This window comes from Ictalurus punctatus, chromosome 3 (genome assembly GCF_001660625.3).
Source record: "Ictalurus punctatus breed USDA103 chromosome 3, Coco_2.0, whole genome shotgun sequence".
Lineage (NCBI taxonomy): Eukaryota > Metazoa > Chordata > Actinopteri > Siluriformes > Ictaluridae > Ictalurus > Ictalurus punctatus.
In genome coordinates, this window is record NC_030418.2 from 18,361,285 (window position 1) to 18,377,275 (window position 15,991).

At 40.1% G+C, this 15,991-nt stretch overlaps 1 protein-coding gene across 1 annotated transcript; it reads right to left on the bottom strand.

Annotated features, from left to right (window-relative positions):
- Positions 1-5,541: 5,541 nt before the first annotated feature.
- On the bottom strand, positions 5,542-8,742 carry nkx1.2la (NK1 transcription factor related 2-like,a). The gene is made up of 2 exons (XM_017463230.3): positions 7,935-8,742; positions 5,542-6,610 (listed from the first exon to the last, which is right to left on the bottom strand). Exons 1-2 carry the CDS (start codon positions 8,164-8,166, stop codon positions 5,979-5,981), a joined length of 864 nt encoding a protein of 287 aa, XP_017318719.3. The 5' UTR covers positions 8,167-8,742; the 3' UTR covers positions 5,542-5,978.
- Positions 8,743-15,991: the final 7,249 nt, after the last annotated feature.

The following is a 15,991-nucleotide window of genomic DNA, read 5'->3' on the forward strand; positions in this document are numbered from 1 at the left end:
CATGGCTTCCATTAAAAGGGGACCATGACTTATTGAAAATAACCACCAGGCATCAGAAGAGATATAAACATACCATACACAGTAATCAGGTTAAAGCAGAATCAACCACAAGCAGTGGAATACATAAAAAATAAATTCAATAATTACACAAACAAAACAGATCACAAAAGAACAAAGCAAAAAGAACAAATCACATGCAAAGAGCTAAGAGAAACTACCATGCAGGTTTGTGGACCACCACTGGGATGCTGGCTGTTTGGGGCATACCCCACAGACCACTCCACAACACACAAGTGTGCACAAGCCAGTGACAACCAAAATCAACACAATGAGTGCTACATGCAATAGACTAGACTATGCAATAGGGGGCACTCAAACTCCATACATGTGAGTAATATATAGCTTAGCCAATAAAGAAAAGGGTAGCTAGAGACAAATAATAAAAAGAAAATAAAAAAGATTGTATTCAGCACATACTCTACAATGTGCAAAGCAAGTAGGAAACAAAAACCACAAAAATTACAGAAAATAAACCAAACGAAATCAACACAGAAACAAATAAAACAAACAACAGATCCAGCTAAATGACAAAGGAAAATAATAAACACAGATTATGCAAAAGAATTAACAAAATGGTAAACACAAATAAATCAGATCAGGGAATGCACTACACCACTGCTCGCTCCAAACCACGCACTGGGGACACTGGGCTGCTGATTGCAGCACAATGATAAAGAGAGGCTAAATAGCAGTGAAGCACTAGTGGATACTTTATGCAAACCACTGGAGGACCATGGCTTAATAATACCTGTAAACAACGAATCAATCTAAATTACTAGTGAATTAAACCTCAATGTAATTTAACATTAAAACAACAATGACATCCCGGCACAGCAAGTGGTCCCAACAAACAATGAGACGAGACAGGTGCTATTCTAATGTGGGGAATTAAAAAATCGCTGCCATCCTAAACACACCAGATAGAGACAGCACAGCAAGAGAAACGAACATCCCTGGGAACCATAGTTATGACACATACTGTTACCAACATGCCTGCAATCATGTCACATTGAAAAACAATGTACCAAAGAGACAAAAACAGACATGTTTCCCCTACTACAATGGACAGTCAGTAACAAATTGATGAGTACTCTTGTAGGGTGCAGAGCGTTTACCTGTCCTGATATTGTGTTGTCTACTACTCGTTGTCCTCTACTAGATGTCCTCTACGACACTCAAGCCAATTATCCAAAATCCACAATTAATGTGAGGATACTGAGTGCAGAAAACTCTGTGAGTGGAAATCCGTTTCACTACACAGTCAGAAGGCAAGAAAGCATATACATGAACAATTTCTACACTGTTTTGGTATATATATATATATATATATATATATATATATATGAATGGATTTGTTGTTATTGTTAAAAGCCTTTTTTTTGTTGTTATTTTTGGCAGTTTGACAGAATTCAGCCACACCAAACCCATGTAATAGGTTTTTCCACACCAGAAAACATTGTGTATAGAGCTGTGATTTTACCACTGACAACTTTGCATTCATGATGTCCCCATACATGTGTAAATGACAATACATATTTCAAAGAAGAGAGCTGCACATCTTTGTATGTGAGGCATGTGGGAGGACACTGAGAGACAGGAGCAAAAGCTATTCATCTTTATGCATTAGCAAACAAGAGTATGTGGTGATCTACAGCATAGAACATCACTCCTGTTTCTGCAATGTGCAAAAAATAGATATACTATTGATCAGATATTGTGCAGCCTTTTAGTGTACCCTCTTCCCACCAATCCATGAAAATGTGAGGGAGAGCACAGTGTGAGTGCTGAGGCATGATGAAATTCTCAAATCCTCAAACTCAAATAGTACTTTATGCATTTATCTTTTCCCAGTTGCCCCAATATGGAGCTGACAGCATTCCCCTAGGCTCTGTCTAAATTTCTCTCTCTCTCTCTCTCTCTCTCTCTCTCTCTCTCTCTCTCTCTCTCTCTCTCTCTCTCTCTCTCTCTCTCTCTCTCTCTCTCTCTCTCTCTCTCTCTCTCTCACACACACACACACACAGACACACACACACACACACACACACACACACACACACACACACTCAAATACATCATCTACTACTGCTAAAGCTCAGAATTAAATGATTCTGTGATTAAGTGTATAATTGTTGTGCAAGAACGTGTAGAAAAAGAGAGAGAGAGAGAGAGATACATTTAAACTATAATCTCTCTTATATAATCTCTTTTACTCCTCTGATCATGTGGTGGTTTTAAAGACAGGATGAAACAGCTTGAGGTGGGCTGAGTGAAAAAAAATCGTCCAGACTGAGGAACAGACTGGATAAGAAGAATAGAATCAAACTGTACTCAGAAACTCTCTCTCTCTCTCTCTCTCTCTCTCTCTCTCTCTCTCTCTCTCTCTCTCTCTGCGCATGCGCGCTTCAGAGCTGTTTGCTGTCTTGCCAGGTTTTCTGCGAGGCTGTTTTCTTTGTTTTCTTTCACTTAAATATTAAGTTATGAGTGAGTTATCAGTGGCCGGTAAAAGTTGAGAGCGGTTGAGAGAGAGAGCGGGACGCTATAGCCTCTGAGGCCGGCGGAGAGACGCTGTCTCTCCCTCATGGCGTCAGGTGTGTGCCGGAGAATGGAGCACAGGTGGAGGAGGTGCTGCTAACGGTGGGAGAGCAGGTCGGGTGTGAGAACATCTACTCTGCCTCCCGAATGAATAAAGCTGTAGTTGTGTTACTAAAAAAGGAAAGACTTGCCAGTGCTTTGATTGAAAGAGGAATATGATTAAAAGGTGTCATGATAGACGTTGCCCCTCTATCTGCCCCGGCATCGCGAATCGTCGTCATCCCCAACGTGCCCCCGTGAATCAAAAAAGAGCTGATCATGAAGGAACTGGCCCGATTCGGAAATTTCGCCAGCCCCATGATAACCACTGTAAGAACTCTGCAGTTAAACACGTCCTGTCATTCCACAGACAAGTTTACGTGTTTCTAAATAATGAAGTTTCACCATGAAGACTGCATTAGCGCCAAACCCAATGCTGCTACAGGCGATAGCACTAGGCCTAGCAGTGCCCCCGTCCCTAATGTCTGCACTGAGGATGGTCCTGACCCCGTACAACAGCAGCAGGAGAACCCACAGGCACTGAGTAACAGGCCTACTGATAATGCACAGGACACTACAGCAAAGCTGACAACCGAAAGCAAGGAGACGATGAACATCCATCAGTAACACCAAAGAACTGCAGTAAATCAGGGAATGTTGTTATGAAGGAGCAGGTACTTCAGGAGGAAATCTCACACATAGCCTACTGTACGGAGGATGGAGAGCTTGAATCAGATGAACCAGCATTATCTGACAGTTCAGAAACCCCACCCCAACAGCCTGGAGATCTGTACATCACAGCACAAATGAACCTCTTTTTAGAACAAACAAAAGGGAAAAAAAAAGGAACATCTCACTTTCCAGCTACTTTCCTCGATAAGGTGAAATTTGTTAAATCAACACAAAATGCCGCAAGAAATGACCATACTCTCACTACGCAGAAGATACAGACTCAGAAAATGGACATCAGCGGAAAGGAAGACTCTTTAAACCGGACTGTGGGCTTTTCTTATGTACTTATTTAAAGTGAAATGAGTATAAGACTGAATGGGCTTTTGGATATATTTTTGGTTGGGGTGGGGGTCTGACAGTGTTTTAAAAACATGTAAATATATAAAAATGATACATTAAACACACACACACACACACGCACACACACACACACACACACACACACACACACACACACACACACACACACACACACAAACACACTAATGAATAGAGTTTGAAAACATACATTGTGTTATTTCGTTATATAGCACGTTCACCTCACACCTCCAGGGCTGGAGGATCGATTCCGACCGGGGCCCTGTGTGTGCGGAATGTGTGGGGGTTTCCTCTGGGTACTCCGGTTTCCTCCCCCAGTCCAAAGACATGCATGGTAGGCTGATTGGCATGTCAAAATTATCCATAGTGTATGAATGGGTGTGTGAATGTGTATGTGAGTGTGCCCTGCGATGGATTGGCACCCTGTCCAGGGTGTACCCCTCCTTGTGCCCCAGGCTCCCTGGGATAGGCTGCAGGTTTCCCCGTGACCCTGAAGGAAGGATAAGCAGTATAGAAGATGGATGGATGGATGGATGGATGGATGGATGGATATTTCGTTATATGTTTTGTTTGTTGCTTTAATTTGTTATTTTTGTTTTAATCTTTAGCACAGTTGAATTTTTGAATATGACAGATGTTCTACCACATTAAATATAATGGATAAGAAGAATTATGATACCTCATTCTTTAATGAATTTGAAACATTGCTACAAGAGGTATAAACCTCAGGGTGGTAAACTCCACACCACATCATGATTGATTATTTTCCTATGACCTCACTGCCCATTATGTTTTATTCCTTATATTAAGGCCTTCCCTCTCAATGACCTGAATTGAATGCGTCATTATTGTATGATTATCAGGAATTACAATATTCATAGTTATAATGTACAGTAAGGCCTGCAACTCAAATATTTGGATCAAATGTCTGGGTATATGTAGGTTGTGTTACAGTAAATGAAATGTTCTCTTGTAGAATATCCTAAATATAAATGAGTCTGTACTACCACCCAGTGGGAACACTGTGTAATGGACCCACCACTGTTTTGGATCACAGTAGATTTGTAGAGTCTCCGTGCTACTTTTAAGGGTTTTATTATTGTTATTCATGCTAATATTGAAGCGTAGTCTATTTATTCATATTACTAAAACTGACTGTGTAATACTTTACAGTGTATACACTCTTAAAAATAAAGCCTCCAATTAGACCCCAAAAAGGGTTTTTCAGCCTGATGCCGTAGGAGAACCCTTTTAAGTTGTACAAAGAACATTTTATTCAAGTTCTTTAGAGAATAGTTTATTTGCGGTGCTTTAAAGAATCCAGAAATGGTTCTTTACAGCAGTGCCACAGGGAACTATGTTATCATAAGTTCTCTAAAAAAAAAACCTTAGTGCTTTATGGAACCACAGTAAGGTTCTTAAGAGTGATGCCAAGAAACCCTTTTCCAGTGCCACAAAGAATCTTATATATAAGTGTTCACTTTACCTTGAAGAACTAGTACAGTACTCTGATGAACCTATAATGAAACATAAAAAAAAACATATTTAATCTCCAAAGAACCATATAGCTCAACTCAACAACCCTATACAAGGAAAATAGTTCTTGACAAGAAAAAGATTCCTTACAGATCCTGTGGTGCTGTAAAGAACCATTGAAGAACCTTTATTTTTAAGAGTGTACACTACATTTTCACCTTAGCGATATTGTTTCATTGTTACATTAAATACCCATATTGTGTGTGTGTGTGTGTGTGTGTGTGTGTGTGTGTGTGTGTGTGTGTGTGTGTGTGTGTGTGTGTATTAATATATCTTGCTGTTAGACCAAACATTTCTGAATGAAATTAAGTATTCACACCACTTTATTCAGTCTGGTTATATTGTTATACATTTCCTTTCTACACAGTTTCCACATAATGTTCTGTTTAAATAGTTGGATTTAATGACATTTATGGCACATACATGATGTAAATCACTGAAATGTACACTTCCAATAATGCATCTTATAACAACATAAATATGTTGTTGCAGCTGTATCAAGTATTAGCAAGGTTTGATCTAAATTCATAAAATGTGACTCATGGCTGAGTTACAGTATGGGCTGTAGTTAACCTCTCAGTCCTAAAATAGGTTAACTAATTTAGATCTTGCCCGTTTATATTGTGAGTCAGGTGTGCTGGATTTACCAGAATCGCACAAGAAAGACCTATGAAATCCTGTGATTATGGATTGTTAGATTTACTTCATAACTTTTAAGTTCTTCATTCCACTTCCCTTCATTTAGCAGGTCACATTGCCTTTTATAAATGAGGCTGGAAGAAGGTGGGTTGCAGGTAGCCAGTAGAAAAAAACGGACGCAGGAGCGCACCAGTTGATGATAATGCTACGGCGCTGGAAGAGTGGAAAACACGATTTCCTTCGCTGAAAGGCGGGTAAGAGTGAAATCCCGCCACGGCGGACCCGCACAGTCCCGCACCCGGACTCACGCTCGCGCTCGGCGGTTGCAGGATGCTGTCTGCAGCCCCAGGGTTTTGTTTCTTCCATTTCGTTCTGCGGTTCTGAAACCAGATCTTCACCTGGGTCTCTGTCAGGCTGAGTGCCAGCGCCAGGTTCAGTCTCTCGCACACGGACAGGTAGCGCGTTGAGCGGAACTTGTTCTCCAGCGCCACCAGCTGCTCGTAGGTGAACGCGGTTCTGGCTCGTCGGGGGCGCGCGCTCCCGTGATCGGACCGGGACCGACGGCGGCGGCGCGCTGGATCCTCCGTGTTGGATACGTCTGCAACACAGTTAACGCTACTGCTTTTTTCATCGCCATCCACCTCATCCGGGTCTTTGGGACATGAGAGCCGAGAGTGTGTGTCACGGAGGGCGAGGGTTGTCTCCACATCAGGTGTGAGCGGCGAGCTACACTGCTCTTCCTCTGTGCACTCACCTGTTAATATCCAAACACTTACTATTAGAACAACTCGATCTCTCTCCAACAACTCGTAACTTTTACACAAGGAATTTTTCAAACGTGATGCCATGTTGAATCCAAACCCTTCCAAAGGGGATTACACCCAATGATTGAGTTGTTAAGCCATTTAAGCATATTGTAGAGTTATCCTGATTTTAAGCGTAATGTTGAACATTTTTTTGAGCATTTAATTTCTTTTACTGATCTTCAAAGTTAAACCTTTTACTTTATATGACCTTAAACTGCATTTCAATGCTTCACAATTAACTGCAAATGCACAAAGTGCTGGAGATGGAGAAAATTATATTAAAACAATTCCTTAACAAATATGGAGTATTCTGCTAATAAAGCACAAATGTAAAAAAAAATGTTCGATCAAAATACATCGATATTTACAAACAAACCAACAAATAATCAGAGAGCTAAAAATGAGACATATCTCCCTATTAAATCAGTCTAGTTGTAATGAAACGCTCTCCTCGTAGTGCAGGACCAGCACCAGGACCATGGGCCAGTGGGGTAAAGATATAGATCGAGAGTTATGTGCGAGCAACGAAGCGAAGGTTAAGAAGGGGACTTGGGTGGATTGGGCTATAATCCCTTAATAATTTATAAATCACACATCGTCTCAAATGTCATGTCGCGGAGAGAAATCCCGGTTAAATCCAGCCCTACCATCTACCCGTGACGTGCTAATAGAGTTTCATATTTGTCGGCAAATCGATAAATGTCATCTATTTAAAGGGAAGTTTTAATCGAGCGATATTTGGGATCAGACATGGAAGGGGGTTTAAAGTTTGCAGCTACCTGCAAGGTGCTGGAGGGAGATATGCAGGATCCAGTAATGGAATATCGATCAAAGTGAGCGCAGGCATCCTCAATGGGACGTTTTAAACAATTATCTGCCCTCCCTGCCCCTATGCCAATCACACACTCAGCTGCAGCAGGGCGCCTTTTTGTGACTGAGGAAGGTCATATACAAACGAGTGAAGATCCTGTAATGTCTAAAATAGTAGTAGGCCCAATGAAAAATAAATAAATAAATAATAATAATTTTAAAATAATAAAGCACGCCTGCACACTCGGCTGTTTCTCGTGCAACAACTGTGCAGTACTTTGGGGGTACCTTTTAACATTTTACTAAAATAAAAATGAAACAAAAAGAAAGAAAGACATTTTAGAATAGTAAAACTGTCCTGACAGAGCATATTAATCTTTAATGCAATTCCACCGGCACATAGTTTAACAGTCTGAATTTTAAAGCGTGCATCAACTAAGAAAGTGGAGTATGTGCTTTTACCTGGATTGTTGTTTATAAGTAATGACTCAGCTGGAGATGGAGAATCTCTGCTACAGGGTGAACTGGACATGTTTCCAAACTCTGTGCTCCGGAAAGGCGTCTCGCTGTAGGCTGTGGAAAGTCCGTCTAGCTTTTTACGTGTGAATTTGTGAGGGTCCAAAATGTCCATAATTGAAAAGGAAATTCTATGACCGGTCGTTGTTTTCAGCGCGGGGTCCTGGTGTTCAAACATCTTGAGTCGGGCGCGTTGCCCACAAGACACCAGGGCACTTTGGCACTTTAGAGTTTTTGCCTCCTTTAACCTCGCGCTCCTATAAACCTTTTCCTGTTTAACGTCGGAAATACACTGGTGCGCAGATGCGGCTCTTGCCTGTGAATGGACGTGTGTGTGTGTGTGTGTGTGTAGGTGCTTGTAGTTGGAGAGGTGTGTACACTCTTCTCGGTGCGTCTGTGGATCGTGAAGTGCGTGCGTGTGTGTGTTGGTGTGTGAGCTACTCCCAGTACGTTTGTGGATGGTAAAGTGTGTGTGAATAGAGTGGTGTGTGAGCTCTTTCCGGTGCGCGCGTGGATGGAGAGGTGTGTGCACTCCGCGGAATGTATAGACGGAGAGGCGCGCGCTCTTTACTGTGAGCCGCTTTCGAACAGGCGCGCGCACATACTCTCAACCCACGTGACCGTCAAGCTGACAGTTAGTTGCTAAGCCGGTCTGTTAATTGGCTTAAACAAGCCAGCAGTTAAATTCCTGCACATTTAAATCAATAAAATGCTCTGCTCCACAGGGAGGCCGGAGTGGCAGGTGGCAAGACGAGAGCACTGGACCATTTAAGCTCAGCAATAGAAATTAAGTCAAATTCACAAACTGTCCTCAATGCAAGTAAATCAAAGCATTGGATAAAATTATTTTTCATTATGCCCAAATTTAGCTGAGCCATGTGTTTTGTTAATTCTGTGAACAAAAAGTATTGTTCACAGTTAATTGCCACAGACTAGTCTATATATGAACAAAAAAGGATAAATAAAAAAGTACACTCTTAGAAAATGGTGAACTCTAAAGGGTTCTATATTTGTCCCTCTGGAGGAACCCCACAACAGTAGCATATTTCCCTATCAGAAAAGGTTCCAAGTAGAACCTTTTTTTTGGAACATAAGAACCCAATGAGGAACCACTGAAGACCCCTTTTTCTAAGACTCTTCTACAATTTGGTGTCTAATTAGCTTATTCTACAATCAGATGTGAAAATAATAACCATCCAGTTCCATTGATTTCGCTTTCCTTTTCACGTATTAACATTGTGAACACCAAAATATTTAAATATAAAAAGTTCAAGAATTTTTTTCTAGAAAAACTACAGCTCCCATGAAATTACCCTAATGGAATGTTTTCACATGGGACTTTTTGAGTATTATCTGAGAAACATGAAAAAACATTTCAACCTGTTTTGCACCGAAACTGCACCATGTGAACTCAAGAACACAATGTGTTATCACATGTAAAAACTGTGAAAAACATGTATAGATAAATTAATTAGTAAAAAAAAAAAAAAATCACAGTACACTGCATATCAATGATGAACATGTGACAAATGTGTGAAACATGACATGGAAAATCTCTGAAAGCCACATGTATAAATTTTGTTCATGTGACTTTTCTGTGAGGGTATTATGCCTCAGTCAGGGTATATGAAAGAGAACACACTCCTTTTTATTATTCACGGTGATTGAATCTACTACATCTAGCACTGTGTGCAGGTTTATTATGATCACTTTGCATTGTCAGGTAATAGTCCATCTGCACTATCTGACTAGTTTTAATCATATTTATAATGTAACTGCTGCTAGGACTTGGGTCACCTACATTGTGGATCAATGTGCTCAGCAGGTGTCCAACACTGATAAAAAGAGCCCAATAATGCTTGGTCTCACTAAAGAGGGGTTTACCATTGAACCATCAAATCGTGTGACTGTCCGATTAGGTAGTTCACTTACCACACTTACTAAATACAATGTCTAAAATGTTGTACCATATAGCTTTTCATATGGCTGCTTTCACTCAATCAGATTTCAACATGATCAGAAATTAAAGGTTAGTATCTGATTGGTGTGATGGTTAACATCCTGAACTTGTCTCAGTACAGATCATTGAAAAGTATTGGATGTTTCTAATGTTTTATAAATCCTTATAAAACAGAAAATTGAAGTACTGAAATATTTTAAATATGGATCTCAAAAATGTAAAAATCTACCAGGCAAGCCAACAGTATAATAAACATATTGTAGATATACAATTCTATGGTTCTATGTGCTAGTGCTAGTGAAGGTTGTGAGTTTAAAATCCCAAAACTGCCAAATAGCCACTCTAGGCCATTTTGGGCAAAAACTTTCAAATCTTCATTTTATAATTGTGTTTTTCCTTAAGTCAATTTGGATGAAATGTCTGTAAATAATGATCAAATTAAATAGTAAAGACTAAAATTCAGTTTGCAGGCCATCCTGCACACTTCACTGAGCTTGATATTTCCTCAATTCACTTGTGATTTGTTATAGACAGATTTAAGCTCCTGTCCCATGGGGTTTTGTTCTGACTTGTTCCCCTGTAGTCAGTTACCAACCATGTTTCTTGATTGCAACCTGGTCAAACATGAGCCAGTCTCTGTCCCCACTGAGTTTGCTGTTTGTATTCATTAGCATATGTAAGACTAGTAACTGAGAAACCATATGAATGAGCTCTTATTGTTGGTTTACAACTTCCTCTCTGTGGCCCACACCACACACACATTTGTTTACATAGGGCTAGGAAACAAAAGTGTGTCTCAGTAACAATGCAGATACAGGTATTGTTAGCACAAAAGTTGCAAGGGGAAAAGGAGGCTGCCTAAAAAGAGCAGCAGCTGCTGGGAGCAGTTATGTCCACACAGTGATGCTCCAGGCAGCAGAGATCAGAAGAGCTCACAGCCAGGGAGCAAGGGAGCCTGTGGAGAGGGCACACTTAACCCACCCACTGTTTCTGCATTCCCACTTCCATAAAATCAGTGGCACACCAGGAAGATTGGAGCAGTGTGCTAAACAGTGGATAATTTGTATAATGGTGGGATATACATCATTGGGTGGGGTCACAGACAGAGCTATTCCCTTTGTCAGCCCATGTACCTTCTGTTCATGTCCAAAGTATGTCTGGACAAAAGAACAGAAGGTCCACCATGTCTATATTTTGAAGTCTGAAATGTCAGAACAGGAAATCCTGAATGAACTCTCCTGCTTTCTTTGGTTGGAATAAAAAGGCATGTAGACATGCTTTTGAAATTAAATTAAATGAGCAATGGAAGAAGGTGGCCTGATCTGATGAATCATGTTTTCTCTTACATTATGTGGACAGCTGGGCGTGTGTGTGCATCGCTTACCTGGGGAAGAGATGGCACCAGGATGCATTATGGGTCAAGTCAGCAGAGGCAGTGTGATGCTCTGGGCAATGTTCTGCTGGGAAACCTTGGATCCCAGTATTTATGTGATGTTACTTTGACATGTACCACCTACCTAATCATTGTTGCAGACCAAGTATACCCCTTCATGGCAACGGTATTCTCTAATTGCACTGGCCTCTTTCAGCAGGATAATGTGCTCTGCCATGCTGCAAAAATTGTTTAGGAATGGAATGATGAACGTGACAAAGAGTTCAAGGTGTTGACTTGGCCTCTGAAAGGAAATACTCTTATATCATGTACTCTCTTATATTATGAACTGCTATCAAATACCTATGATGAATGTATTCATTTAATTACCCTGTATTCATTTAATTACCTCTTTAAATAAACTTATCAACTGCCATCTTTCTTATAGCTGGCACATGTATTTTCTGTCTCTTGAAAAGACTTATTTTCAGAGTGTGCTGTGTGTTTTGTTTTGTCTATCTGGCTGGCACCTGCACCAGTAAAAACCGTCCATGATCTGCTGTTATCAAGGTGTACAATGTGTATAAATAGTCCTGTTTTGAGTGAATAAACCAGAAGTCTTTGTGAACATTCATATGTGTCAGTTTATGTTTTCATTCGGACTCTCCAGGCCTGAACTCTGCGGTAAACCACACTTTCTAGCTCATAGCAGCACAGAACTAAAAGTTAATAGAAGTAATGGTAGAACAGGCTGAAAGGGCTGACAGAGGTCTGAAAGACATAATCTGAGATTTGGAGATTCCTGAGATACATGGAAATCTAACAGCCTCCAAATTTCCCAGATCTCAATCCGATCAAGCATCTGTGGGACGTGCTGGACAAACAAGTCCAATCCATAGAGGACCCACCTCACAACCTGCAGGATTTAAAGGATCTGCTGCTAATGTCTTATGACACATGACCATAGCACACCTTCAGAAGTCTTGTCCATACTTTGAGTCCATACCTTGATGGGTCAGAGCTGTTTTGGGAGCACAAGGGGGACATACACAAGCAGGTGGGTTTAATGTTATTTCTGATCGGTGTATGTCATCAAAACAATAAGAACTAATTGTGTAGAAGCATCAATAAATTCATTTGCATTGAGTGTTAGGTTATAGTCTAGTTTTCATGAATGTGGAGATCAGTAGAGACTCTCTTGCAGCCCTCTACTACAAATGAAAAAAAATTTTTTAGGGTGTTGAGGTGGGTACAAGGACGGCTTCATTGCCCCATAATTGTCCTAGCACTTCTAGTTGTTCAGCAGTGGCTCTAATGATGGCTTTCCACTGCGTTCGGGATGGCTGAGTGCCTCTGCCAGATGCTGACATGGAGCAGATGTGGAAAGTCGCTGAGCGATTTGTTAAAGGGCTGCATCATTGAAAGAGAGGGTAATTACATCAAGGGACTCTGTCATTCCCTCACTAACAGACCACCATCCCTGCCTGCACCCACACATACACAAACAGAATCACAGGTAAAGGTCAGTTCACCTACTCCAGTAACTACCGTAAAAAGGTTTACAATAATTCTACAACCTTCAGTGGTAAATTTAATATTATTAACAAAATGGAGAAAGAGTGAGGAAACTATATTTTCAGTTTTTAGAACAAGGGGAATGTATTAAACCGATAAAAATGTTATTCACAAAAAAAGGGAAACTCATTGTTCTTAAAAGGGAAGACTCTGTCCTTCACTATATCTCTCCAAGACTTCATGTGTCACTTGACGTGTCAGTGCTTTGAAGACACTGTAAAGTACTATTACACTACCCTATAAAGGATCATGAGATAGAGGCCTTAGACAGATGTGAGGTTCTGTCTGTCACTTGCTGCATTAATTCCTCAATGTTCTCAGAAGGTCGTATCTTAATTTATTAATGCCTAATGAGTCCCCTGTTGCCACCTGCATGCCTTCCCTCGATTGCCCGTTAAATTAGGAGTGACTCTCACACCCGCTGGACTCAACAATGAAGATGTATTCTCCATGTAAAGGATAGGGTTATTAGTTACATTGTTTAAATAGCCTACTTTAAAGCCAGGGGGAAGCTAACTTTATGAAGGGCAATTAAACACTAACGATAATTGATCATTCATCCTCTTTACAATTAGACAATATAAATAATATCTCTGGAATTAATGGTTATGGGTGTTTAGAGGGAGCGAGGCATGGCAAAACTGGCCAGGCATGGCTGATTGAGCGAAAGATAGCAGAGCTGGATTCATCTCTATTTAGGCACGAAACAGATTGTGTTTGTCCCTTTAACACACGCCGCTTCACTCTCTACTAACCTCCCCGTGCATCCTACTGTCCTTGGTGTTCATGTTTCTAGTTCTGAAAGTTCTGTACTCATAGCTATTCTGTTTATTCACTTATGAACAGTGATGAGTTCATGTGTAAATATTAAAGCCCATGCATATTATCCATACATATTATTATATAAACCCCATGCATCTTAAGGAGGTTATTCATCTTAAAACATATTTATCAGGACCTACTTTTACTTAATAACTGCAGTGTTGCTAATAGAGAACATACATTATATGGCCCAAACTATGTGGACACCTGCGTATTGAGCATCCCATTCAAAACCATGGGTATTAATATTGTTTTTTGCCGCCTTTGCTGCTGTAACATCCTCCAATCTTCTGAGAAGACTTTCCGCTAGATTCTGGAACATGGCTTTGGGGATTTTCCCATTCAGCCACAAGCACTGATGTCAGGCAGGACGGCCTGATACACAGCAGTCATTCCAAATCATCTCAAAGGTGTTCAGTGGGTTTGAAGTCAGGGCTCTGTGCAAACCACTCAAGTTTTTCCTTACCAGCATTGTCTTTATGGACCTCACGTTGTGCACAGGGGTATTATCACGCTGCAGGTTTGGGCGTCTTAGTTCTAGTGAAAAGAAATCTTAGTGCTATGGCATACAAAGACATTCTAGACCAGAGGTGCCCAAACTAGGGCACGTGGGCCAAAGTTGGCCCGTGGTGACTTTTGATTTGGCCCACCATGCCATACATGAGAAGAGGGAAAGTGTTGAAAAGAATTAATTAAACTGGGAGAATATTGCTGGTATTACAACTGATGGAGTCCCGGCAATGGTAGGGAGGAAATCTAGCCATGACACCTTGGTGTCTCAAAGTCAGTGAATGTGGGAGGAAAGTGGTAAAGTACTACTGTATTTTACATCAAGTACAGCGATGTGCCAACTCCATCAGGCTTGTGGATGTGATGCATGACTTTGTGTTGTTTGCTCAACCCTTCACCATCAGTGCGGACACAATCAGTGATCTTCAGATGGAACTAATTGAGCATCAGTGTGATTAAGAACTCAAACACAAGTTCAGGTCCCTTCCCTAAAGATGTGCAAACAGGCACAAGTGATGCTGTCTCTGTTTGGCATACCTACCTCTGTGAGCAGACTTTCAGACTGATGAACTTAAACAAGTGTAAACAGAAGCAAACTAACTCACTCTCACCTAAATAATACTCTAACTTTGTCAGTAAGTTAGCTGCAGCACAATTTGGAAAAAAAAACTTTTGAAAAATAAGGACCAGCTTCATGTCTATCATTATATGTCACTGATATTGCAGGAATATGGCTGTATTGCTTATAGCTTGAATTATTGGGCATTGAACTCTACTGTACTATACATGGGATTGTTTCTATGTTTTCATTGTACTTTAAGTTTCATTGAACTATAAAACTGGAAAATAAACCTGCCTTAATTAAGCAGATTACAGAGTAATGTTTTCTATTTATTTATATATTTTTAAATATTGTAAATGAGGGGAACCATGGCAACTTTAATTTTAATATAAATCAGTTTGGTATAATGCAGCGTTTACTTTCGGCCTATGTCCCTCAATTAAGTTGGGTTTTTGGGCACCGTTTGGGCACCTCTGTTCTAAACAATTGGGTGCTTCCAACTTTGTGGCAACAGTTTGGGGAAGACCTACATACTAATGTATTTGCCCATTTTGACCACAATATGTCTTGTATTTGAAAAGCTAAAGAAAGGATACTCCAGGGCGATACACCCCTTGGGATAAAGCCAATAGAAAACAATACAGTATATACCTTCTGTGTGATGCAGAAACCTTCACAAACAGAACTTTGCTAAGTGTTTGTATTATATTTTTGTGTCATAAAGTATTTTTATTGATCTCAGTAACTTATTACTAACCAGATTATTACTTATTACTAGTTACTACTTAGTAAGACAACAAAATTATTTTGCTTAAGGTGGGACTTTAGCCCTGTGGTACTCTATGTTGAATTTTCATTATGCTCAACAAATTAAGATCAAGACAGAGATAAGCATCAAGACATTAGCATAGAAAAAAGAAAAAGAAAATAGTGCATCACTTTATAATATAATAGCCAAATAAACTCCGATGTAAAATATAATAATTTGAGTTTCCATTATTGTATTTTTGTATTATAGTTTTATTATAGTTTTCTCTACATTAGTATTCTTGCAGCTTGGCTCTTTTAAATATAATGATCATATTTATAGGATAGACATGTACATTCCATGCATACTGTTTGCAGAGTATGTTATTATTATTATTTTTTTTTGCTCACCATGGTCACATGCATATTCCTTGCATCTAAAATTAGCTAGCTTA